Source organism: Catharus ustulatus, chromosome 17 (assembly GCF_009819885.2).
Source record: "Catharus ustulatus isolate bCatUst1 chromosome 17, bCatUst1.pri.v2, whole genome shotgun sequence".
Taxonomy (NCBI): Eukaryota; Metazoa; Chordata; class Aves; order Passeriformes; family Turdidae; genus Catharus; species Catharus ustulatus.
Window position 1 is genome coordinate 8,372,258 of NC_046237.1, and position 26,781 is coordinate 8,399,038.

The window sequence follows — 26,781 nt, forward strand, 5'->3', positions numbered from 1 at the left end:
GGGAAAGCCAGGGCCGTGTGATTGCTGCGTGGGGAGCCCTGGTTGTGCTTTGCTGTGTATCCCAACTACTTCAGACTCTGCCTACCCATGCTGGATTCGGCTTTGCAAAGCTCAAGGTACTTCCCTAAAAATTTGAAGAACAGTAATTAAATCCACACTCATCTGGAAAGGGATTGTGAGGCTGGAGACAGCCCAGGCTGGGGTGTGTGATGACAGCTGATGGCCAGCCTGGCTGCTCAGCATGGCACCAGCATCCTGAGAGGACACAGTCCCGCTGGCAGCAGGAACACCAGCTCTCCACCACACTGCCCTGGCTGCTCAGCAGGTGAGGGGTGGTTTCAGCTCTACTGACTGCCCAGAAGCACAGTTCCAGGGCCAAGTGAAATTCAATGACTCTGTTTCTCTCCAACTTCTCTGGCTGTGGTGACACAGCTGTGACAGCTGCCTGGAAACACAGCTTCATTCCCACCAGTGAGAGGGGAGCAAGAACTGCTGCTGCTGAGCACAAAGCCAGGTCATCTCCAGGTACTGGGAACACTCCTGGGATGGGCTGGGAGGCAGCACAGCCACAGCAAGTAGAGAGCACAAGTCAGAGTTCTGTGGCACAGCAAGAGAGCCCTGACAAGACTGAGCTGCTGCTTGCACCAAGCACGGGGCAGAGATGTAAAACAGAGATTTTGCTGAGCAGGAAGAGTCTGACACCAACCCTGAAAGAAGCTCAAGGGCTTGGTAAATGAAAGGACGTAGGGATATTATCCGTGGTGGAGGTGGTTAAAGGACTCAGCTTTCTGGTGATAAAGCAGCTTCCTCAGAGGATATTGGGGGAGAAGGGATCACCTTCCAGAGTAAGATATTGCCAGTGGGAATGGGAGGTAGAGGTTGACACAGCCTTGCTACGTTCAGTTACCAGAGATAGATTTTCCTCCTGGGGGTGAAGGTATCACTGCCCTTTTTTCACTTCCTCTTAATGATCCCAGCAGATCACATCCATCTTTTGCAAATGCCTCCCTAGAGGAGACCTGGACACCTTGCCTTCTGGAGCTTGCCATGGTTCAGTGCAGGCACTGGAGGTGACTGATGCAGTCTCCCTTACTGGGGATGGAAACGGGGCTGCAGCAGCCTGTGGTTGATGGGACACAGCAGCACCAGCCCTGTAGGACCCCTTCAGAATGTGACAGAGGCAGGTGCCACTGTCTTCGGCCAGCACTGCCAGGAGACAGCCACAGGTCATGTCCCCTGTGGAAAGAACCATCATCTGCAGAGCAGGATTGGCTTTCCCTCCTGTGGAAGGAGGAGGAGAGGGACCTGCCTTTACCCTGCTCTGGAACACTGTGCAACTGCTGGAGAGAAAGAAGCTGCTACAGGAAAATTTCCTCAGAAGGGGCTGTGTTGAGGAGGCATGGAGCTGTTCAAGCATCTTCACAGATGCTTCTGCAATCAAAGCTCTCAATAATCCTCCTCTTTTGTGGTGAAGGGTCTGGTTCTGACTGGCAATTTGTTGCTTTGAGTTCTCTCCATTTCCCCACAATACACAAGAAGCAAATCCTCCTGCACAGCTCAGGCTCACACTCAATGCCAGGCACTTGTCACCTCCACTGCAAGGAGCCCAGTGACTGCAGACACCTCCTTCTCCTCCTCCTCCTCAATGTGGAGCTCCCAGAACACTCCAGGCCCCGGCCTCTAGAGCCCCAAAGTGTTTGGGTGCCTGAAGTGGAACAGCAGGACTTGGAGAGCTGCAGCTGGATGAGCTCTTGTTGCCAAGGACCTGGGCTGGAAACCCAGGTACAAACACTCAGCAATGCTCAACTCTGCAAACAGCCAAGTGTCCAGACCTGCCAGAGCAGGCAGCTGTGACCACAGCACTGACAGACTTGCTGTGAGGGGGCAATTAACAGTGTAATTAGTGGTGATGCTGGCAGAAAGGCTTCCTCAAGGCTGGCAGCTGTAAAGGCACTCGTTTTAAGAAGGAAAACCATGTTGAGGTCTGACAGCACACCTTGTGCCTCTGGAAAACCCTCTGGCTCAAGACTTCCCCCTTCTGTCACAGCATCCCACTAACTGCAGTCATCAAAGGTCACCAGATGCTTCTTCCATAACATTTAGTGAATAATCAAGGGAGCAGGATAGAGTGGAGGCAGGGGGATGGTGAAGGATAAGGAAACACTCAAAGCCCTGGGGGAACAATAATCCTTTTTTGGAGGCAGGACTGCAAGATGCTGTTTAAATGAAGCATTTGCAATCACTTCAGTGAGGCTTCCCAGGCCCAGGGAGGGTCACTTTGCCATGCCTTGCCATGCCACTTTGCTTCTTTGCCTTGAGCACCTTGATCCTTCCCCCAGCTCCTGGCCATCAAGGAAATTATCAGCAATTGATTTAGCTGTGATCAGGCCAGAATGTCATTTATTTGCATCATTTCAGTATTAAAACTGCAGGAGAGTTTTTTAGCTGCTGCCAGTAACTGAACACTGCTGTAACACCAAAATGAGAACAGGTCAGCTGTTGACAATGCTCAGCTGCACTGAAGCCATGAAGAGTTACAGAATCACAGAATGGTTTAGGCTGCTCAAAGCAGAACCCAACTTTCTCCTGAAACGATGGAGAAAACCAAGGGCATGTTTTTTTCTTGTTCATTTTCATTTCCATTTCCTTCAAGTTCAGAGAGAAAAAATGACCCTTCTCTCGAAGAAGCTTTTTCTGATGAGCATTTAAATGAAAAATGGGAAGAAGCCAGAGATGCAGCATCCTGCCAGTGAGAACATGCAGCAGGGGTTGGCTGTGCCATGGCCCATCAGCCACCCAGCCCCTAGTGGAAGGCACCAAAGGGACCATAATGACAGGGCAATGCAGGGAAAGGAAAAAAGACAAAAAAGCACGTAAGACTCAGGCTAGACGACAAGGAAATAATTTATTTCCAGGTCCCAGAAAGACCTTGAAAAAATAACAAGGGTGAGGAAATCAACCTTCTAATTTCATCTGGGTAGAGAAACAAAACCAAAGTGACTCCATCAGACGGTGGCAGCTGCCAGCTCCTCCCGCGGGGGCGGGCAGGGGGTGCGGGCACCGCGCTCCTCCCGTATTTACAGTGGGACAGGAACTAAAACGCAAGCGTGCGTGCATGCGTGCCGGGAAAGAGCACGGGCTGGGCAGGGGTGGGCAGAGCCCGCTGGGAGGGTGGCTAAACACGTACCCTGTCAGACCCCATCTCCTAGGACAGAGCCCTGCTATTGCACAACACTTGGCTAGAGGAAGGGCCAGTGCTGGGGGGGCTTGGGCACAGCTCTGCAGCCCAGAGGGAAAACACGAACACATTCCTGAGGAAAGAGAGGGTTTCTCTGTTCTCCTGCTCGGAGGTGTGGGGTGACACGTGCTTGAGATGGCACTCGAGGGCCCTGCTGCCTCCCCAGCACCATCACAGTGAACCAGCAGCACGCTGGTGCCAGCCACAGCACCATCGCCTCCTTGGAGGGAGCTGAGAGGCCCTGAGGAGCTCCTGGTCGCAGTGTGAGCCAAGCTGGGGCTCTGCACAGGGGCCATGGTGGCAGTGGGCAGGAGCAGCTGAGGGCAGGCAGCGTGGCCAAGACAGGTCCTGTCCCTCTCCACTGCTGGGTCTCGTGCTGCAGCCAAAGGACCAACGCCAGCAGCCGGGAAGCAACACACAGTAAAAAAATGGACACGCGTGTACATTTACAGTTAAACCTTCTCTGAGGAGAGAAAACAGTGTCTGTGGTTAAACTAAAAGGACAAACCCAATGACAAGCCCAGAATGTGTCAGGCCTTGCGATACCATATCAGTTACCTATCAATGATATAATTGATTTTTTCTCAACATGAACAGATAAGGAGCTGCACCAGCCAGGATGGCCTGAGGTGTTGTGCAAGGACATCACTCTACAGGATGTTCAGTTTTCCCTGTGGTAGTTGGCAGGCTGGGAAGGCACTGGGCACCCAGTGCTTTCCTCCAGCATCATCTGCAGCCTGAGGAGCAATGGCACATCTCACTGGTATCTTCCTCACCTGCCTCCCAAACCCAAGAATTATATGCAAAAGCAGTCCTGCTGGGAGCTCATGGTGGTTTGCTGCAGGATACTGTGCTGGGGTGGGGATACCCTGGGTACCCCAAAGTGTCACAGACAAGCTGCCTGAACTGCTGCCAGCTCAGCCCCAGAGCTGTGCCAGCAGGTTCTGGTCTCACACACATCTCCTGGGGATGGCTGTTCTGTTGCTAATGGTGATGCTCTGCTGTCAGCTGGGTGCAAGCAGGAATTATTCTTCACAGCCATGAGCTGGGGTTCTCCTGCACCCTGCAGCAAGGTCCTCCATGGGATGTAGCTCTCCCCCAGCCACTGTGGGCCAGGGAACACTGATGTCCTGCCTGCTGCCCTGTGCAGCTCACACCATTTGATGACAGCCCTGCAAACCCCATGTCCTGTGTGAGGGGCTGGCAGAGCCCACCTGGGGGTGCTGCTCTGGGCCCCTCTGATGGCACTCCCCAGCACCACAGCTGCTGTGGCCCTGGCACAACACTGCCCTCGGTGACAGGTCTGTCACTGGGATGTTGGGCACACCAAGACTTGGCAGACAACACCGCTGTGCAGGGAGTGTTGGGGATGCCCCTCACATGAGCAGCACCTCTGTGATCACAAGACAGGGGCAAAGTGATTGCAGCACGGAAGGGAAACCCGGTTTGAGGTGAGCAGCTGCTCTGTGCAGGATGTGATCCCAGCGTGGCATCCTCCCTCCAACACCATGCCCACAGCCGGGGGCTACTGAGAGACCCACGGGGAACAGCGAGAAGGAAGACTTCAAAAAGCAGGTAAACTTAGGAGGGGAAAATCTGAACAGAAGTTAAAAGCTTGTTTCCCTCAGCAAGGAAAGCTCTTAAAGAAATCAAAGCTCTTTAAATGCTCTGACTCAAGTGACAAAAACAATTTAGACAACAAAAGACTCCCGGTTCGCTCTTCCTCTCCTGGATGGGGATCACCGAACAGATCTATTTAAATGATAATTTGGGGGGGAGAAACCCTCTCCAAACCCTCTTGAATTAGATTTTCTCCTTCTTAAGTCAATGCGTAGTGCTTTAATGGAGACTGGCTTTGAGGAGATGAAGACACCCCGGTGGCTCCTCTGGGCTCCCCAGGCGGGTGCAGAGCCCACCCGAGCCGAATGCAGCTGCAGAGGAGCAGTCCCCGGTGCCCGCGGTGCAGCCGTGGAGTCCGGCCCAGGAACACACGATTCCCGATTCCCTGGGGCACCTCACAGCCTGGAGCCCCAGCCCAGGAGGTGCCCGGAGCCCAGGGGCTGGAGGGGCAGCTAGGACTCCTCGCTGTCCTCATCACCCCTGCGCCCCGCGTACAGCGCTGCCAGCTGCCGGAACCGCGGCCCCCAGCCCCCCAGGTAGGAGAAGTCCTGCTCCGAGCCGCTGGACCAGGTGTTGATGGAGCTCAGGGAGGGCACTGGGGAGTCCGAGCCCTCGAAGGCATAGGTCTGGAATGAGTCATAGGGCGGCACAGAGAGGTCCTCATCCGCCTGCTCCACCTTCCTGCAGATGTAGTCTCTGAACACAGAGAAGTCCAGGTCTGGGCTCTGCACCCACTGGGGGAGGGCGTGGAGCTCGGAGGCTGGGTTTCTGCCTGGGCCCCCCTCTCCTGGCCCCCCACCTCCGTCCCCAGCTTTGATCTCACTGAAGTCGTAGAGGCTGCGCAGGGCTGACATGTCATAGGCCTCTGTGTCCTGCTCACCACCCCCTTCATCGTTGTATTTGATGACATTGTCCCTCATGTCCTCGTCATCCTCAGAGGTCAGGTGGCTTTTGTGGTGTCGCTTCAGCGTGAGGATCAGAAGGACCAGCACTGGGAAAGGAAGAGACAGTCAGATGGGTGCAGAGTTTTGGGGATGCTGTGCTCTTGCAGGGGGAGGACAGCCCTGCTTGGTGGCGGTGGAGGCACAGCAGCAGGGCACGGGGAGTCTTGCTGGGATGCTGGACAGCTCCCATCAGCCAGGCTCATCAAGCAGCGGCCGTGCTTTGTGCTGGCTTGGAGAGAGGTTTCCCGGGCTTCAGGGCAGACCAGGAGCTTCCTTTGCCATGCAGTGTGACCACCGAGACAGGAGGGAGTGATGGATAAACACAGCTGGACAGACAAACGGATGGGTTCTGCAGAAGATGAGTAGGGAAAGGGGGTGCATGATTGACAGCAGCAGCCAAATGTTGGGGGGGTGAATGTGGAGCAGATGGTGCAGAGCCTGAGCAGCAAGCCACAGCTGTGTCCTGGATCATCATCCATGCAGCCCATCACCTTTAAAGCACCGATGTGCACTTTATTCGTTTGGGCAATTAGGCAGAAATTTGTTTGCATTGCGTTGGAAAATGAAACCAGTGTAAAGTGCACCCTGTGGGAAAGGGTTTTCTGAACGGAGATGAAGCAGGAGACAAGGAGTGGAGCCATGCCAAGGAGAGGAGACCTCACCAAACTATGTGCTGCCTCCCACAGGTGTCTGGACAGCCCTTGGAGCCAGCAGGAGCCAGCTCTGGGGCCAGAGAGGGCTTTCAGCAGCTGCATCCATCAACTGTCCTGTGCTAAACCTGAGGGCACTGCAACTCCCTCTTTCAGAGCCCCTTCCCACATGCACACACGCTCCCCATGCCCAGCAAAGCTTGTGCCAGTGTGCCACTGGCAGGCAGCAGCATTCTGGGGGTACAGATCCTGACCTAGGCAGCTCTCTGGTTTGACCACAGCTCAGCTCTGCATCCTGCCCACACACTCACACATGCTCTAACACTGACCTTTCCAGGCAAGAGCACACCTGTGTGCCCCACACCTGCCCCCCTGCCCACATGCTGGGAGCACACACCCCCATCTGTTGTGAGACGCCTGCTGTGAGCACATCACGGCAGCTGGCAAGCAGCCCTTGGCTCCTGCCTGTCCAGGCAGGGAGTGAGCCAGCAGCTCTCCAGGCTCTGCTGGGCAGCATCAGACCTGCCTGGCACAGGGAACTCTGCTCTGGCTGCCCTGTGGAGCCCAGCACACATGAGCTGTGGCAAACATGAGAGCTTCCGCATGGTCCCCCCAGCAGGGGCTGAGGTTCATGCCCCCAGTGTTGCAGCCACCAGGGAGGAGACAGATGCAGAGAAGCCTGCTCTGTGCCCACAGCACCTGCCTGCACACATTGATGTGATGCTGATGGAGCTGGGACAGGGCAGGAAGGACTCAGGGGACAGGCAGGCACTCACCAACCAGAATGAGGACACAGACCAGCAGCGCGATGAGGGCGCCGGGGCTCAGCGTGGCTGACACGACGTAGGCTGTGCTGTTGCAGGACTGGATGGCCCCATTGCTGTCACAGCCACAGACACGGATGGTCAGAGTCCCTGTGCTGCTCAGGGCTGGGGGGCCGCTGTCCACCACCAGAATGGGGAGCAGGTACACGTCCTGCTCCTGGCGATTGAAGCCCACTCTCTGTGTGTGCACCGCTGCCGTGTTGTCTGCAGGGAACAACCAAAACCACAGCAAGTCACTCCCACATCACAGCCTGCAGGACCTGCCAGGAGCTCCTCAATGCTCTGGATGAATCTGCACCACCTCCAGCAGCCATCCTGTGAGAACCTGGGGCCTCCTCATCCTCCATCACACAGAGCCAGCTCGTGGCTCCCTGGCACTGCAGCCCCCGTGCCTGAACATGGCCAGCTCCACTCCAGCACGTTCCCCTTTGCCAGCAGCACCTCAGGGCCAGCCTGGCATCTCCTTTGTCACCACACCTGGGAGTGAGCCTGGCACAAGGCCAGCAGCACGTGAGCGTCTGAATCACACTGACAAACAAAGCAGGTGGCACAGAGAGAGTGGAAACACTTCCAAAAGACTCTCTGAGAGTGGCAGAGAGTCAGAATCAGGATAAAAATCAATTGCTGACATGTACATAAGGACAGACAGGGTCTGCAGGTGGCACTGAGACTGCAAGAGCAGACACTGCTTCTTCCAAAGCTGAGAGCCTTGAGTGAATGGTCCTGCCTCAGCTAGAGGGCCAGATATGCCTGTGATCCCCTGTAGCTCCTGAAGGAGCAGGCAGAGCTTCTTCCAAGCCTCCCAGCCAAGTCAGGCATCCTCCTCCCCATCTGCTTACACCCTGCTGCTTCAGGGGCTCAGCTGGCACAGCACAACTCGTTAAGATCCCATTAACACAGCCACTTCACGGGACCCTCCAGGGCCCTGGTGCCAGCGATGAACCCGAGGAGCAGCTGCTGCCGACCAGGAGCAGGGAGGGAGGGCAGGGACAGGGACTGACACTGGGATTGACTCCCTGCTCAGGGGTGCTGCATGCACCAGGTGTCACAAGCCACTGCTGACTGTCTGCAGTCTTTATCTAATAAACCACAGATTGGCCCACTCACAGCAAGGTGCTGCTGTCTACAGACTCTCCTCGTCGGACCTGATTTATGCCAGACCATCCCCTTTCTCCATGAATCAGCTCTTCCATTGGAAAAGACATCTACTGTAACTCTGGCCCTTGGGCTGCTGCCATCACGGAAATTGCTGTATGGATTGGGTGCTGCATGAGAGCACACAGGGCATGGTGGGGACAGGAGGTGAGCCAGGATGGGAGATCTGCTGGTCAGCCAGGAAGCAGATCCCAAAGGCTCTGTGTGGCAGCCAGGGCACAGCAGAGCACAGCCTCCTGTCCTGTGGGACACCTGCCACTGTGGCTGACACTCCTGGAGCAGCTTGTGGCAGCAGCACCATGGCAACTGGGCAGAGATGTCAGGAGGAACAGGGGAACACTGGCCCCTGGGTGCAAGGAGGCTGAACCAAGTGTGGTGGCAGCAACATTTGAGAGCTGCTTGTGGCCTACCAAGGATGAGCTAGGAAAAAAATTATTGTTGTGCTAATCGTTTGCACAAAGGTAATGAGGTCTCATTTAGTGCTGGTCCCCCTCCTTACTGCAGTGTAGCAAGGGGATATAAATAACATTAATGGCACTATCTCAGCAAGAGGCCAGGACGAACTCCTTGCTAGCCCAGCTACAAGTAAGCCTCAGACACTTGGATTAAGTAGAGATAAAACCACAGGACAAAAAGGACAGACCAAAGTGCTGTAACAGAGCAAGGCTCTGGCCACAGCCCAGGAAGGTCACCTTTGCTGTCACTGTCACACCAGTCAGGTCACCAGCCTGGGCTTGGGGTCAGATTGTGACTCAGAGCATCCCTGAGCACACAGCCCTGTACCTCCACTGCAGCTCAGCCCAGCCCTCACACAGGGCTGATGGAACACAGTGCTTGGGAACTCCCCCAGCTGCTCTTCCAGCACTGTGTAAATGCAGGGGGAGCACCAAACCTCCCTGGAAATGCAGCAGGAGGTTGGCAGCTCCCTTCTGTTTACAGCCAGCTCCTGTTACGGACCTGTGACAAGGCATGCTGTATTTTTAGAAACAGTCTAGAAACCAAGGGGAACTACACATGCAAGTGGCAGAGGGGCAGGCACCAACCTTAGCTCAGCCCAGACGGTTTAGGCAGCCTGGCACCAGTGAAAAAGAAATATTGCCACCCACCAAGTCAAAAAAAGAGGCTGGTAGTTAAATCTAACAGCAGAATGACAGACAGGTCTGCTCAGAGAAACCTTGCCTCAGGAAGGGGCTGAGGGTTTGCCCTGTGAACCAAAACTTGACGCAAGGGAGCAACAAAAATCACAACTACAAACACTATTTTAAACATCATGAAATTATATTTTATCTCCTGAACAAGGTAAGAGGTGCCCTTCATCCCAGGAAGGAGATCCAGAGAAATTTCACGTGTACACCAGTGAAACTGCTCACCAAGCCAAGGCTCGACAGCCAGAGCCTGGCCTGGCAGGGACCTCCTGCCTCTGGCACTGAAATGGCTGCACCTCCTGCCCACCACCCCTGCTCCCCACCACCATGAACTCTTCTCTGTTGGGTGTTTGCACCCCTGTTACTCACAAACTTCTCTGTTCCCCTCTGAGATACTACAAAAAAAGCAGTGCTCTGCCCTACAATTGTAGTCCTTTTGATCACAGATCTGAGAAAATTTTTGCCCAGATCTTGGAATGTGTATCCTGGAAAATGCATCCAAAGCAACCTTCTGCAAAAGAACTGTGATTTCTCTTGGTGCAGTTGTTTCCTTACACGTGGCTGACCCACAGCAGCTGCTTTGGGATGCGTCTTGGTGCAGATTTGTTTGCATTGGCACAGCCCAGGCAGCCCTGGCCCCGCAGCCCTTGTGTCTCTTCCTCCGCAGCAGCTTCCTGCCAAATCCATTTCTGGGGTGATGAGCTGAGGAGCAGTGCTTCTCAGGAGCAGCACTGGAATGCGAGCAGACGTTAATCCACAGCTTTCCTGAACAGACGAGTCTGGGTCTCCACACTTGGTTTCCTGCCCAGTTCCCACAAAGCTGCACCTTCTGCTGTGGCTGTGCCGAGTGTCCTCTGATGCCCCAACACAAACCTTTTACTATCACTGCTTTCTTGCTGCACAAATTGACATTTTCTTCATGGGTTTCCACTGCCAGCCTCTCTCTGATCACGCAGTGACATTATCCTGTGTTACATCACATCACCTTGTGTGGCAGGGTAGGAGATGGCCCCTCTGTCCACCTGAGGAGCTGGATACCAGACAAGGCAGGAACTGACATGAGCTGAACATACAGGGACTCATCAATACTGCCCTAAGAGGAAAGTTAGGAAATGCAATATACTCTGGTGGTAGCTTAACGTCACTATGAATAATAAAATAATTAAGTCTCCCAGACTCCCTCTCCAAAGAGGCTCTTGGCAGCCTCGAAGACAGAACTAATAAATCCTTCTCATAACTCAATCTCTAACAGTGCTAGGAGAGCAGGAGGGATTTTGATGTCCCGTCCCTCTCCCACACTCACAGGGCCCTGTGAGCATCCTCCTTCCCCTTCTACAGCAGCTGCTCTGCTGTTGCACCAGAGCTGGGAACACCAGCTCTGGCCCTGCAGGCACACTGCTGCCAGAGCTGCCCCAAGGGAGCACACCTCCTCCAGCCCCAGGGGGTGCACCTGGTGGAAGATCACTCTGTTTTTCCCTTCTGCCTCTTCCTTCTCTCGAGTTCTCTGGGTACCAGGCCACAGCACCACTGCTGCTCCCTGGCTGTTTGCTCAGCCTGAGGAGGTTTGATGCTCTTTTACACACACACCCCATCCCTGCCCCGGTCAAACCAGCATCTGCACTGCCTGTGCTGAGAGGGGCATCCCTGCGGGGCTGCAGGAGGCTTCCTCTATCCTCAGGCAATCCTCAAATCCTAACATTTTGCTTTTGATTGTTAGTATTTTCAGATCTTCTATCACCCATTACACGCTCTTAATGAGACCTGCAGAGAGTTCAGACATCTGCTTGCTGAGCCCTTGAGCCCTGGAGTCAGTAGCTCCATGTGTCACTCCATATTACCTAGCACTCCTTCCAGGTTGCTGGGCTTGGATGCTTTCTACCAGCCCTTCCAACACAATTAGCATTTCTTGGAGAACATGATTTCAGGCTTTAATTGCCTTTGATCCTCCTGTAATCAATTTTCTCAGGCCAGAAAGACCCAGCAAAAGGCGAGTTAGGACACAGAGGATGGTGAATTCCTTTGGAATGGCACCAGTTGGATCTTAACATGGTCAGCTTCTCTAATTCCATCTCTTCCTTTAGCCACTCCATATGACGGGCCTCTTCTTCCTGGATTGTTGCTGTTGTTACCACAGGTGGCATTTGCTCCTTGTCTGATGAATCAGGCAGTGTGTGAGTGCTCCCTCAGAGCAAGAACACGGAAAGAGAGGCACCAACAGGCAGTAGTGTTGTATCCAAAAGCCCAGCTCTTGCCAACCACCTGTAACTCAGCTATGTGGTCACCTGCAAGGACACCCTCGGTTTTTGCATCTCCAGCCCGGAGCACCAGAGCCAGCACAGCTCTGTGTGCCACACCCAGGAGCCCCAGAGGGAGCCCCAGCACTGGGAGCTGGCAGCTCACAGCCCCCCAGGCTCCCCACAAGCAGCCCCACCGTGCCAGGTTCTCCTGTCCTGCCCCACTGCAATGGGAATGCTCCCAAGCAGGTGCTGGTCCCCACCCTGCTGAGAACAAGTCCCTTCCCGAGGTGGCTTTCTGGTGCCATGAAGGAGCCAAGTGAAGTAGGTGCAAAGCAAAAGAGAGGATTTAAGCAAGAGTTTAGAGAATCCATCTGTGCTGACATCCATCAGTGTCACTCCTTGGCTGCAAAAGCAATATTTATAAATCACGTTTCAAAACTGGCTACAAATTTGTACAAAGAAACAGATGGGCTGGTGGTAGCAGTTTGTCACCACTGATATTTATATGGGGGAGTAGAGACAAGTGCAAGAGGGGTGAATGCAGGAGAGGGAAGCAATGGGGGAGCACAAGGGAGGATGCAGCAAGGACACCTACGAGAGCAGGGGCAAAGGTGCAGTTGATGGACTGGAGAAGGGGGCAGAAATCCAAGGGAGGGAGATGGCACCAAGGCACCCTGTTAGAAATGAGGGGTGCCTCCATCTGCCACAGGCAGCCACCTCCACTTGCTGTGGAACATAGCACTGCTCAGCAATTGGGAGGGTCTCCAAACACTCTGGGAATAACCCTGCAGCAACAACATTTGTTTTCCCAAGAGCAGGAGGCGGGAGGTGATGCCAGCTTTTACTCATTTTATGCAGTGTTACACCACACAAAAAGCTCGAGGGATCGTTTAGCACAAAGAATTACCCCGTGCCACAAGAGCCTCATCCCACTCAAGAGAGCTGCAGCTCCAGAGGTGTCCTGCAGCTGCTGCAGTGCCAGCCCTTGGGCCACTGCTGCTGGACCCCCACACAGAGCCAGGGAGCCAAGCAGCCCCTGCTAAGCCCCAGACACCCCCAGCCAGCATGCTCTGCTCTGCCAGATGCCAGCAGTAGCTCTGGGATGGCAACCTGGGCATGGCAGACACCCTGGCCCAGAGCTGGGAGCCTCCTGAGGGTCTGGGCAGGGATGGACACCCAGCTGTAGTCCAGCGTCTTCAAGCACATTTTCATAAGGTCCTTCAAAGAAAGTGAGGGAAGTTAATCCCTGGGTGTGGGGCAAAATCTTGCTGAGGATTAAAGCCTGTTTACATGATAAGAAGCAAAGGTCTTCTGAACAGCTGCCCTTGAGCAGAGGGGGAGGGACTCAGGTCAGGGACAGCTGTGCTACTCAGGACACAAAGCAATATCCAGCCGTGCTACCATCACATCTGAGGCTTTTCCATTTTGACTATCCCTAATAATGCTGAACCAAACTGAGCAAGCAGGATCTTACGTCAGCAGAAGGCTCCTAGGATAAGCTCAGAACAAACTAAACCAGGTTTTTGACAGATAAAGCTGCAAAAGCAGAGAAAGAAAATGGTTTTAAAAGAAAACCCAACCAAAACCAAAGAAGAATTTCAATGTGGTCTGCAGTCCCCTGTGACAAGCACATGCACATGTGGCTGGAGAAGGTCCCAGTATCTGCAGGGGACCCTGCTGTACCTGCTGCTACAATCAGCACCTAAATACACCCTAAACACCAGCCAAAAATAGGAAGCATTCTGATAACACTTTTCTGGATTGTTACTGTTCACACAAATGCAAATAACCTGACAGTCTGCAAGGTCCAAGAGCAGCCAGGCTCAGTCAGCAGAACCTGCACGGCACCCATCACTCACAGCAGCATTGAGTCACCCAGGATGAGCTACTGAGCTCAGGGATGCAGAGAACCCCAGAGCTGCCCAGAGGAACAGACAGTCCCAAAGGAGAGGACAAGCCCCAGGAAACAGAGGAACTGCACTCCAGAGCCATCACCTCACAGGGAATCAGACTCTGCAGGCTGTCCCCCAGAGAATCCCCTGTGGCTGTGGGCTGGTTACAGCACAGCCCCACTGCCTCCCACAGCTCTGCAGCTGTTCCCACCTGTCAGGGGCACAGGGCTGGCTACCCACATGGCAGCCCCAAGATGACCCCTGCTCCTGGATTTACCTTCGAGAGGGATAAACCACAACACTAAAATGGGAGTATGTTCCTCTATAAATCCACATCATCTCCTTGCCTGCAGGCAGGTTGGAGATTTCCCATCAAGAAAGGGACTGAGAGCCCTGAAAATACCCAAGGCTTAACCAGACAGCATGAGAGGAGCTTTGTGGCTGCTTGCAGCAAGGAATAAAGCTGGCAGAGCCTCCTTGAGGAAATCCAAGCTGTTAGCTGATCAGTCCCACCATTTCAGGTTGACAAGAAGCTCTGCAACATGCCCAAAGCACCCAGAGCTGGCACAGAGCCCGTAACCCATGGCCAGAGGTGCTGCTCAGCCTGAAGGATGCTGGGCCAAGGGTACAGCAGGACTTACCCTGGATATCCAGCAAAGAGAAATGGTGGTTGTTGGTGGCTTCAGGCGCCAATGTGAAGTAGAAACGGTGGCCACTCTGAGGCTCATCCCGGTCCACAACGCTGATTGTCTGGATCAGCTGTGGGGAGAAGGCAGAGGTGAGCACCAGTGCTGCTTCCACAGCCTCTCCCAGGGTCCCACGTGCAGGGTTCAGCCAGTGGCATTGCCTGCTGCAGCCACAGAGAGGGACGAGCCTTCAACCCTGCAGATGGGCTCAGTGGGACCAGCAGAGTGACTCCCACTGTGACAGGGGCTGCACGGACTCTCAGGCAGAAGGGGATATGTGAGCAAGCTGGCACTGGTCCAGAGTGCTGCCTGCAGCCTGAGACCAGGGCTGGGGGCTCTTGCTACCTGGCCTGGCTTGGCATCCTCACACACAGATGCTTCATAGGGGGTGGCAAGCTCAGGTGGATTGTCATTGACGTCCAGGATTCGGATCCGGAGAGAGGCTCTGGACACCTGGGAGTGATTATCTGAAACAGAAAGAGAAATAAAGCTTCAGAACAAAGGGCCAACTGCTGCTATCAGGGAGCAAACCCCCTCATCCCCATCTGTCCAGAGGCCATCGTGGCTGCTGCCAGCACTGCACCTCTGCCTACAGGACAGCAGCACCTGTAGAGCACGTTCAGCCTTACTGCACCCTGCAAAAGAAGCCAGAGCACTGGGCTGGGTGCCAAGGACTCCTGAAACACCACCTGACCTACCCCTGGAAAACTGGAGTGGCCCAAAGCTAGTCCCAGCCATAAGGGTCAGCCACCCGCTGGTGCAGATCTGTGCTGCAGCAAACAGCACCAAAAGGGGACAGAAAACTTGGATGTGAGATCAACCCCCTGATCTGGATCCTGACCCACAGGGGCTTGAGAATGGCAGCAACATCCAAGGGCTGACAAATGGAGCAAGGATGTGAAACAGCTGCCATCAACTAAAGGCACGGGTTGGTGGTGAGATCTGTCCCTCCACCCCTGCTGTGCCCAGGTGAGCCAGAGTCAGATGTGCCCCAATGGGGATGAGGCTCTTGCCCAGGGACTCAGGCCTCTTATGCCCACACTGGGTTTTTATTGCCATTGCAGCTTAAACACAGCACCATCCACCAGCTGGAATGAAGGGTCATGCAGTGAGACTGAGGGCAGCCCTCTCACCCTGGCACTCAGCAGCCCAGCCTCACACAGGCAGCGATCCTGGGGACCCCCCTCCCTTGGGGTTCACTCTGCACATGGGATGGGGCAGCATTTGCACCTCCACTCGCTGCAGTGTCACTGAGCTGCACACACACTGCCAAGGGACACTGAGCACGTGCCACAGGATTATAAATCACTCTGGAGGGCCTGATGTTTGCTGAAGCACCTCATATATCTCCAGAAATGAGAACTCCCTCTTACTCCATCTCCTTTGTTTTACCCAGAGGCTGCACCTGTGACAGAACTAATGCTTTTCTCCACGCTCAGGCAGGAGTTGTGCTGCCTGTTTGTCTATAACATTAATACTGGCCTCAACAGATCAGGTGGGGGAGGACCCAGGGGAGAGGAGATTTAGCGCTGCTCCATAATTAGCCAGGAATCTAAGCCCCCTCCCCAGAGCTGCCTTCACCGGGTTCTCACGTTATCACTCCCTCTCACCCAGACCAGCTGCTCTGGTGATTAGATAGTTGTTTTTGGGGGAGGGAGGCTGAAGTCGTGACTAAAAGCCTAGAACTAGGTGTTATTTTAAAAGGCATATTGGTGCAGTGGAATAAACTGCAATTGCTTGCAGGAAGAGAGAAAGGGGGAGGCAGCGGGGTGAAAAGGGAGCCCGGGGAGGCGGTGGGGTGTGTGTTTGATGCCCACAAATGAGCAGGAAGAAAAAGGGTTCAGTTCCTGCAAGAAGGAGGATGACAGCATTTCATCACCCCCTCCTCAACCCACAGCAAAATGGATAACCATCCCTGCTGCTCAGCTCTGGAGCAGGCTGGGATTGCTGAGGAAAGGCAGGAAGAGAGGAGAGGAAGTATACCCTGCAAGGAGGAAGAATCCAGGACTTCAGCTCTTCCCCTTAGCTGTAACCCAGAGCAGGAGCTGCTCAGAGCCCCACAGTGTGGCAGCCAGCTGCGAGCAGGAACCCATCCCAGCGCTGCCCAACCCTCCCCAGGACCTGCTGGGACTGTGCGTGCCAGCTCTGGACATCCAGGTGATCCTGAGCAAAGCAGCTTCTCTTTGAGACAGCCTCCCCCAGCCCCTGAGGAGGATGTGATCAGCGTGTTCAGAGCCTGGCAGGAGCGCAGGGCTGTGCTCGAGCCCAGCTCCAGCTGCACAGGGGAGCGGGGTCACAGCACAGCGCTGAGCACCTCCCGAGCCAGGGCTCACGTCCTGCATCCCTGGGCACAGCTCTGAAACAGTGACCTTTCTAAATGCACCCTGTCAGACAAAAGCTCTCCCTCTGTCCTTCCAAAACTGCTGAAGCCTGAGGCTCGTGCTCACTCCTGGCTCAGTGACGGGGTCAACATTTGACGTGTCCAGGAACATCAAGGTTAGAAAGGCAACTGCTGCACTCTTGTCCACCTTTCCAGTGAGGCACACATCAGCTTCTTTTTATTTTGGCTGTACAATGTATATTTGAAGGTTTCTCAATGCTTTCCTCTTCCTTTGAACCAGTACTTGGATTTACAGGTGGAAAAAATGAAAAATGGTTGGATGTATTTGAAAAAAGTTATCTTCTAAACACCTGAAATAAGTTTTTTGTAACAGTGGCATAAATTGATATTATGATGGTCAGAAGCAAGATTAAGATTGTTGGAGCACATCTGTGATGAAAAGCACAAAGCACCCAACTAACACAGTATCCCATCTGCAAGGTGAGAAACTCTGGCCTGTGCTTTCTCTGCCTGAGTGCACACACCCAAAACGCCCCAGCACAGGAGCAAAGGCTCAGCAGGCAGGTCCCAGCATCAGAAAGAGAGGCAGAGAGGGTGGGTGAGGCTGTGGTGTGGGTGCTGCAGGCACCTGCCCTCGCAGGGCTCTGTGAGCAGCACCTGGCTCGTGCTGAGGTGAGGGCAGCACGTGCTGGCTGAGGGCAACTGGAAGGGAAAAAAGCCATCTTCCATTGCAGTGTTTCTCCTCGGTATTCCAGCTCAGCTGACTGACATGCAAATTAGTTTAATTATTTCTTCTTCTAAAATAAATTATATTTTGCAGTGGCTGCAATATGTTGTGTCAGGCAAAATTACATTCAATATTTTTAAACTAATTGATGTCAGCCTTGAGAAAACCTGATTGACAGCAGCGAGAAAACTAGGCTGCTACCTAAACGCTTTCCTAAATTAAAATTAAACATGCCGTTTTTCTGCATTTCCTTCAGGAGTTGGAACGCTATTAATCTGAAAAGACTGAGGAAAGAGACATGGAAAATACACAGAACAAGAGGGAGATGCTGGAAGCACAGCCGTGCAGCATGGGAGCTCCAGGCTGGTGACTGGCAGCTGCCTTTGCCAACATGGGAGGAATTATTTCAGAGCCACTGGAGCTGCTGTGTGGGGGACAGAGCTCTGCCCAGCGCTGCCACGCTGCTGCGTCTGTGCTGCCTCAACACAGCCACCAGCGTGTGCCAGCCAGACACCCCTGCCCACAGAGCAGAACAGGCAGCACTGGGACAGGACTGGCAGGGATGGGACAGGCAGTGCCAGGATTCTGGAGCAGGAGATGGTCACAGCCCTGCTGCACAGCAACCCTCAGGCCAAGAGTCAAAAGCTTCAGAGGAATCTTCATCCACATCCCAGAGGATTTCCTTAATTAATCATGTAAGTAAGTAATCTGAACAGGACGATATTCTTCTCTTAAATATGCAGATGCAAAACACCAAGCTGGCCTCTCCCTGAGCTGCAGACAGCTGAGTGCTCACAGGACTGACACCGAGCAGCTCTGGGCAACTGCTCAGCAATGCTGCAGCTCTGCAGCAGCTCCCAGGGATGGGAAGGGACTGACAGTGCTTGGTCACCTCCACTGTGGCAGGAAAGGAGGGGACTTGTGGTTTCTGCAGTGGCAGGATCCAGCCCTTAATCCTCCAGACCTTCACAAAATCTCACAATAAAACACTTTGCATTTATACACCCAAACTTTTCCTGTGGAGGTCCAAATCCAGCAAATGCCATTTGCCCTCCTCCCCACATGCACCCAAAAGTGCTCAGCAGCTTCTCTGGGTCTGAGGAGAGCCCAGGGGACTTTGGGCTGCCCTGTGCAGCTGCAGCACCTGGAGCAGACCAACTCAGGGACACTGCTGGGCACAGCATCCAACCTCTCTTGTGTAGAGACCAAATTGGTACAATACTGAATTCAGAATTTTTACATTAGTAAGGAAGTCAGAAGAGGCGGGAGTGGATTTTATTCCTCGCTGTCTCAGCAAACTGGGGGAACAAAATGCAGAAGAGAAGACTGGGATGTGCCACTCAGCCACGGCTCTGGGGCACAGGGTGGGTTTGTAGCTGCTGGAGCAGCTCCTGCCTGCAAACCAGAGTGCCGATGCCAAGGACAGAGCAGGGGCATGCCAGGGCTATGACTCGTCTGACAGGTGGCTATATCAGAGGCTGGAGCTGAAAACGTGGCTCCCAGCTGAGGGGAAGCAAAGTGGAAGCAGCAGTTAAGCCAAGTAACATATAAATGGCTCTCACCTCTCCTGAGTCCTGCCCAAACTCAGCAGCATGAGAGTCATTAAATTGCATCCAAACACAATGCTCTGATTAAAGCCAGTCTCCAGCAGGAAGATTTATCATCTCAATTACCAGCAGTGGACACAGCAGTCAAGGCCTCATCATTTTACATGAGCAAAGAGGAAAACAGGAAGAGAATCACTAATATTAGCCCAAGGAAGGTAAACAGCTTGCGAGGGAGATGAAGATTTATCTGTGGAAACGCTTGGCCTGGTCCCAGGCCAGATTAGCTGAACAGCCCCCATGCTTCCTGCAGGCTGCCATGCTGTGAGGCCAAACACTCTGCTGGTCCCTGGCTGGCCCAGGCAGCTCCTGCTGGGGTGCCTGGCTGGGGGACAGAGCTGCCCTTGCTCCTCATGCCAGCAGTGGGAAGCCCAGACAGATCGTGGGCACCTTCTGCAGCTTTTCCTACTGCTTCCAGGGGCAAATACTCTCTGATATCTGCAGGTGGAAAATAACCTGGACACGGTCTGTGCTGCAGCAGCACTGGGCACCAGACAGGGCTCTCCAGGGTGGGGGCACAGCTCCTGTGTGGAGCTGCTCGAGCTGCCTGTGGGAACAAGTGCTGCCAGTGGGGCTGGCTGTCCTTCAGCCTGCAGTGGTCAAACCCTGCCCAGGACACCCCAGCAGCAGACCAGGGATGCAACATCTTGCTGCAACACATTCCAGGCCGTGTGCCTGGTGCCATGGGAATGAGGCGGACCTGGCACTGTGGGAATACAGTGGGTACAGCTTCCCACCAGCCCCAACAAGCTGAGGCACCAGGCACAATCCTGGGCAGCAGGACTCCCGCTGGTTTGTTCCACTCCTCCCGCCAAGTTTACACCTCTCTGAGGAAAGAGTACACTGTGACCACTTGCCTCTGATGGGGCTGGTGATGCCCAGCCCTGTGGCATCCAGCTGCACCCCACATGTCCATGGTGAGCACCTGCCAGCACCCCTGGCCCCAGACACCTGTGTGCCAGGAACTGCACTGCTGGACGTGCTGCTGCCAGCGTGGAGGCTCCCAGTGCCCTGCATTCCCCACTGCCAGTGCCATGGCTGATCCCACTGCGCCAGGCACATCCTGACAGCTGCCGCATGGCCCTGCTCTGAAAGCCCTCCATCACTCAGAAGGCTGTACCTTTACAACTGCCCTTTCCGCCAGAGGATTCAGACATAAATTGTACTTTAAATTCAATATCAGTCATTAATATTTCATGATTACAAAACGTTAAGGATAATGTCACAGGGAAGAATGTCTGGGCAGCTAAAACGGATGAGTCAGAGCTCACCATGGGAGAAGTCAGAGCACTGAAGAGTCTCCCTGGCTTTTGAAGCAATCCAGCCTGACAGGCTTCCCTGCCAGAGGGGAGCTGCAGCATTTACTGACTTGTTCTGAAATCCTAGCCACAGCGTGTAAATATTGTCCTTCTGATTCTTGTCACCTCACGTTTCCTCTGGATGCTGAGTTGTGCTGCAATGCTGCCATCCCCTCCTCCCTGCAGAGCCTCCCCATGGAGCCCCAGTACAGGCCACAGCTTGGCACTGGACTGCCCTCCCTGGGATGTGATCAGGCAGGGCACACAGCCCTGAGAGAGCAGAGGTCACTCCTGTCACCAGCACAGAGCATTGGCACAGAGACAGACTGGGATGCACCATGGAGACAGAGATCTCTCCTTGGGGCAGGCCAGGGCCACTGACGCTTCTCTCCCAGGGCCAGGTGGCCACCTAGCCAGAGTGGGTGGCAGGATCTGACCTCTTGGACTTTGACCTGGCTCCCTGAACATGAACAGCAGCTTCAACACTCTCGAATGAGCAAAGAAACACTCAGAGTAAAGCCTGAGGAAGGCTCCTGCCCACAGATGGGCAGCCCTTGGCACATGTCAGCAGGGATAAGGAGGTGCTCTGCAGCCACAGCAGCTCCCTGTACCCACTGCAGGGCAGAGCACAGCAGGGCCCAGGCTACCCTGGTGACTTGCAAATCCAAAATATGGAAAACTTAGAAGAATGTGGCAATGTGTGTTTCCCAGTATGGTACCTGGGACATTCTGCTCCCACAGTCCCTTCACACTGCTGCAGCCCCAGGACCTCCCATCCATTCCTTCTGTGCCAAGCCTGCCCCATCCCAAGCACACAGGAGTCATCCAGAGCCACAAACCCAGGTGCAGGCACAGCCTGTGAATCCCAAACTCCGAGAGCTCTGCAGAACAAGTGCTGACAGTCCCGCAGTGGCACAGGGCTGCAGCTGATGGGACACCCACACACAGCACATGACTGATCCAGGAGGGGAGGCGATGTGAGCACAGCCCCCCGGGAGCCCCGGGTGCTGCTCAGCAGGTGTGAGTGCAGCAGCAAGCTGTGCAGGGATGACTGGCAGAGATGGCGCAGAGATAACACAAATTTGATTAGTGTTCATCAAATATACTATTCGACCATGCTCCCTTATTAATGCTCGACTCAGGAAGAGTATTTTTAGGTTGTCTAGGGAGATGTCAGACTCAGTGCTGCTGCATTTTTTTTTCTTTTTTACTTCAGTGTTGATTAACACTCATGTCTTGGCTGGCCCTGCAATGACAGCACCCATATTCCTCCTCCTGCCCCACTCCAGTTTTGCACAGACTCTGCTCCACACAGCATTCTTCATCTCACCTGCTTCCATGGCCAGGACAGTGATGTTGTGCCACCCTGCTGTCTCCCGGTCCAGGACCTTTCCTGTCACAATAGCTCCTGTTTTGGCATCGATGTCAAAGATCCTCTCGGCATCCGTGCTGCGGTCGATGGCGTACCTGTGACCAGGAAAAGGGGAAACCATCAGCAGCTGGATGTGCCAAGCCCAGCCTTACCACCACCCCCTGGAGTACTGGAATCTAACACCACAGGCCCTGTATCACTGCTCTCCTTGTCCTGAGTTGCAGCATGGTACAGGAAGGCCACGTTTCTACCAGGCTGCAAGCCCAGAGCCTTCAACTAAAATTAAAGTGTAGCTTTTGGTGCATAAAGTGGAACTGTGCACAGATTTTGGACAAGGGGAAAAACCTGCTCTGATGGGAACCTTATGCTCTGAATAGACAGAGCAATGCAGAAATTGTGGGCTGTAAATTCACCCGTGACTCTGGGAAGCTTCAGTGCTGTAGGTTCAGGAAAAGCATGAACCAAACTGAAGGTGGGCACCCCTGCTGAGGAGCCCACCTCACCTGCTACCCCCTCTCCTGCTCCTGCCACCCACCCAAGTGAGACACCCAGATCTGCAGACACCTCAGTGCAGCTACAGCAGGCACAAAGCACAGGGTCTGGACTGAACATGTGCAACTGGTGCAGCAATCCTGGCAGCAGAGCAGTGGGCAGCAGTCAGCATCCCCCCATCAACACAGCACATCATGCCAGCCCCAAGATTTGCCCGATTTTGAGCTTCCCAGTCCCACAAGGAATGGGCTGGTGAGCTCCTCCAGCTCCAACAGTGTCCAGCTGCTCAGCAGAGACCATCACTGTTCATTCCACTGCTTCAGTGCTGCCCCAGACAGCCCCTCCTGAGGGTGCAACCCACCTACTCCCTGGGCCACCTCCAGATTCCCACTTCTCCCCAAGGGTAACCCCACAGCTCACAAGGAGTCAGACACCAGGTTTAGCCCTGAGCCTTCACCAGGACACCACAAATCTGTGCATGTCCCAGTGGCACGTCCTGCATTTCCAACCATTACACAAGGAATGGAGCAAGCCAACATTAAATCAGGGCACAATGAGATCTGAGCTCCTGAAGGAAAGGGCTGGAAGGGAAGTCTCATCCAGCTGAGGCCCTCGAGCATAGCCATAGCACAAATAACACAAACCACCACTGCAATCAGAATTAGAAATCCAGAAGGCCTGCAAATCACAAACAATACAGCATAATGTTATTGTGTACAGCATCTTTCACACACACTGAATCCCAGAGTGCTTCACAGAATTAAATAATACAAGACAGCAAAGAGTACAAAGGATAAATTACCAAAAGGAGGGCTGTGAATACATTAAAGCCTTCAGTCACATGTCCAACCACAGAAGGAAGATAAATGCAGGGACAAAGCAAACTGGAAAGCTGGCGAGGTAGGACTGAAAGGCCACACTGGACAGGAGCAGAGCAGGACAGACTCCAGACTAGCAGCAGGTTCAGGACAGGGGAAGTGCTCCATGTGCTGCAGAGCAGTTTTCCAGCTGGGGGTCCATCATCCACACGGCTCACAGCCAGGGAACATCAGCTCACCTTCTTCATACACCAGAGATGGCCATAGATGGCCCTGTGCTGCTCTGCTCCATGCCCTGGGATGGGACCAGCTGCAGATGGGAGTGCCTCTGGCAGAGCCCCTGTCCATCCACACAGCTCCATCTCTGATGGAGGCACACAAAAAGGCATTCCTACACTGTTTAACATGTTATACAGTACCAGATTAGATTCCCTAGCTCTCTCCCCTTCAGACAGATGGGGAGATGAGAGAGTAAATACAACAGCACTTTCTTGTAGTCAAATAAAAACATTCAAAAGTCACTATCGAAATTCACTTGCACCCAGCCACCATCTAACATTTATGCAGTTGAAATCCTCCTCCCCCCTTGCATCTAGAGGTAATGGACTTCTCTCACACAAAGCCAGGTACAAGCTCGTGTATCTCAAAACCAGCTACTAGGGACTGCCTGCATTTTCTGCCCCAACTCCCAGCTGGCAGCAGAGCTTTTACAGGCACACAGCCAATTCCAAAAGGGACAGTGACACTGTCTTGGCATGTACTGCAGCCTCTCATCCACTCTCTGTTCACTCACTGCAAAGGAAAGGGAGACTTAGGGCTACTCTGAATTGTACAAATCAGTTCAATGTTCTGCTGGAAAGAGAAACAGAAACTGGGATGACAACACCTAATACCTTTCCAATAGCATAACTAATTCTACATTACTGCTTCCATTGTTCTCCCACATCACCTGACCTCGAACATGTCCTGCCTTCCACTCCACCTTTTCATGCTGTTAAATTCAAGATGGTACTTCACCTCCCCATGGCTTCCCTGCCTCTCAGATAAGCACATGAGCTGTTTTGATCACACTTCTGTCATTGCTGCATAGAGACATCTGCAAAAAAAATCCACACAGAAAAATCCAGTTGGTGATGGGAGGCACCCTCAAGCCTGGACACATCTGACAGGGCTGTCTGCCCAGCCAGAGGGCAGGAGGATGGCAGGGAGTGTTCAGTGCAATGCCACTGGGAACCTGTTGTTATGCTTCTCATTGCTTTGCTGCTGAGGTTGTATTCTGTCACTTCTGAATGGTCTGTAAGGATATGCTGCCTGTACCCCATGGCCAGGCACAGACCAAACCACAACTCTGATCCCTTTGTCACCACTGCTACAGAGAACTGTCACCTTCTCAGTACTGCCCCAGGGAAGGAGCTCAGCACACTGCCTTGGCAGGGCTGACCCTGCTGCCCCTCACTGTGGAGGTGACCAGCCCAGGTGGGGCTGCAGCTCTGTGCAGGTGCCAAAGGCCATGGGTGCTCTGGAGCACTCAGCTGGCATCGGAGCCGGGGACTGGGAGGGTGGCACAGGGATGTCCATCTACCCCCTAAAGCCACAGCCATAACCTGCTCAGAGCTGCAGATCCCACAACACACCTCACCTTCCAACAGCTTCCATCTCATCCCATGCTGGGGTGAGCAGCTGTGCTTTGCTGTGCTCGCTCACATAATTTTGTACGACACAACCTTCACCACCAGCCTCTCCACCTCTACTCCAGCTTCATATTCACCCATCCCACTGAAGTCAAACAGTGCTTCTCACTGGGAAGAGGCAGCATTTAATCCCTGGTCCTCCAGTACTCAGAGACAGGACCTATGCTCCTCTCTCCTGCAGCTGGCTGCTGCTCTGTATCTGGAACCGCAGTGCCCAGCTCTGATTGGGATGCGGACCTTGTACTCCATTTCCCTCTCTTCCTGCTGGCACTGCCTGTTGGTTTGGATGTTACAAGTGACTGTTTAATTTCAACAGCTTTCTCGGTGCTCATCTTTCCCATGAATGCATTTCTCAAGCAGTTTGTTTCACTTTTTCCCCTGAACACAACAAGAAGCACATTTTATGGCATGTGTTTTGTTAATAGGGAGCTTTTCAAACACTGTGTGAAAAGCTTTTTGTTGTGTTTGTTTTTTCCTCCTCTCCCTTTTGTATTGAAGCAGGTTGTAGTTCTTGCTGTGCTGTTGGAGTCTATAAAATGCCCATGTCCAACATGTGTCTCCAGATTTTGTGAATGCCAAACAAGAATATCTCTGAGAACCTTAAATCCCAAGCAACATCTTCCCAGTGCTGATAAAGCCTGGAATGCACACAATCAGAGCACAGGCTCCCACTGCAGAGAGAGAAACAAAAGGCTCCCATACAAACAGCCTCACACACACAGACAGTCTATCACTGTACTACTTCATACAATGGCTCAGCTGAGAAAAACTGCACTACACCCAGAAAACACACAGCTAAAGCCAAAAAGCCAACTGGAAACTAATTTTTTTTTTTTCTGAAAAGGAACAATTCCAGCCTTTGATAGGCAAAGGAAAAAAAAAAAAGACAAGGATGGAATAAAATAAAAAGAACCAGACCTTTAGGAGGGCATTTCCCACACTGGCACCAGAGAAGGTTCTGTGCCCCACAGAGGGTTCATACAGTCACTTGTCCACTCTGAGCTCAGCACAGCTCCCTGCTCGTGCACTGGTGTCACTGGGAGGGTGTCCTCCTCTGAGAGATGGGAGAGGGGATCCCCAGGTGCCTCCTCACAGCCAAGGCAAGCAGCTGCCAGGGGCTCTGCAGCCAAAGTGCAGCTGGAGTGAGGCAGTGAGGAGGTGCCTCAGGGACACCCCTTCAATCCTCACCTCTGTGTTACAGGCCACTGTGACCCAGTCCAGCTTGCGGGAAGGGATTTGTTCTCAAACCAAGTCACTGCATCCTGTGGGACACAGGGATCATCAGGAGGGCAGCGGAACCTCAGGCTGGAATGTGCCTCTAGCAGTTGCTTTGGGCAGTGCAGCAGGAGCCCTACAGCCTTGTTCGTGCTGGCCTGGGGCTGAAAACAAAAAGCCAAGGGCACCTCCCTTCCCATTTGGCTAAAAATACCTCCCAAACCTCGTTACTGGCAGCCTGGTGTCAGCAGGACCTGGAAACCCTGACAGAGCTGATTTCTGCTCTGCTGTCTCTGGCAATCCTTGTTCTTTCCTGCCTCAAGGGGAGAGTGCATCTCGACATGACAGAAGTGGTGGCTCTCCCCTACTCACAGGCAGAGCCGAGTCCAGGACAGCAGCCGCTGCAGAAGCACAGCCCTGCCTCTGCTCCCACCTCTGGCACATGAGGAGCGGGAAGTTAAAGGGATCCACTGAACTGCAGCAACTTCAAAGGGTTCACACCAACTTCAAGGCACTGAGGATCAAATGCTGGTCATGCTGTCAGGACCAGGTGCTCTCTAATACATCGGAGGTGAAGTACAAGTGCTGGCTTCTTGTGACTGTACTTCCGAGCAGCACACTTGAAACGAGAGGTGCCTTACTGCTGTCTCCTGCTGACGGGTGAGTGTCACATCCCAGTGCTGCAGGGTGCTGCCATTAATGTCTGTGCACTGCTTTGAAGCTGTTAACAGCTGCCTATGCAGCAAAGTATTTTATTAAATTACCTGGCTAGCCAGAGGACAGGGAAGCAGCAGAGATCCAACTGTACCTTCCTCTTGCATTGGTGCTGCAT

The 26,781-nt window shown here is 53.5% G+C and overlaps 1 protein-coding gene across 3 annotated transcripts in view; it reads right to left on the reverse strand.

Annotated features, from left to right (window-relative positions):
* Nucleotides 1-2,886: 2,886 nt before the first annotated feature.
* Nucleotides 2,887-26,781, reverse strand: part of CDH22 (cadherin 22) — a 76,494-nt gene continuing 52,599 nt past the window's right edge. For all 3 annotated transcript variants that reach the window (XM_033074826.2, XM_033074827.2, XM_033074828.2), the window contains exons 8-12: nt 21,692-21,828; nt 14,737-14,858; nt 14,347-14,464; nt 7,229-7,480; nt 2,887-5,849 (exon numbers count right to left, since the gene is read on the reverse strand). In XM_033074826.2, the coding sequence (XP_032930717.1) occupies nt 5,311-5,849; nt 7,229-7,480; nt 14,347-14,464; nt 14,737-14,858; nt 21,692-21,828 (1,168 nt within the window). In that variant the 3' untranslated portion in view covers nt 2,887-5,310. The remainder of the gene's footprint in view (nt 5,850-7,228; nt 7,481-14,346; nt 14,465-14,736; nt 14,859-21,691; nt 21,829-26,781) is intronic.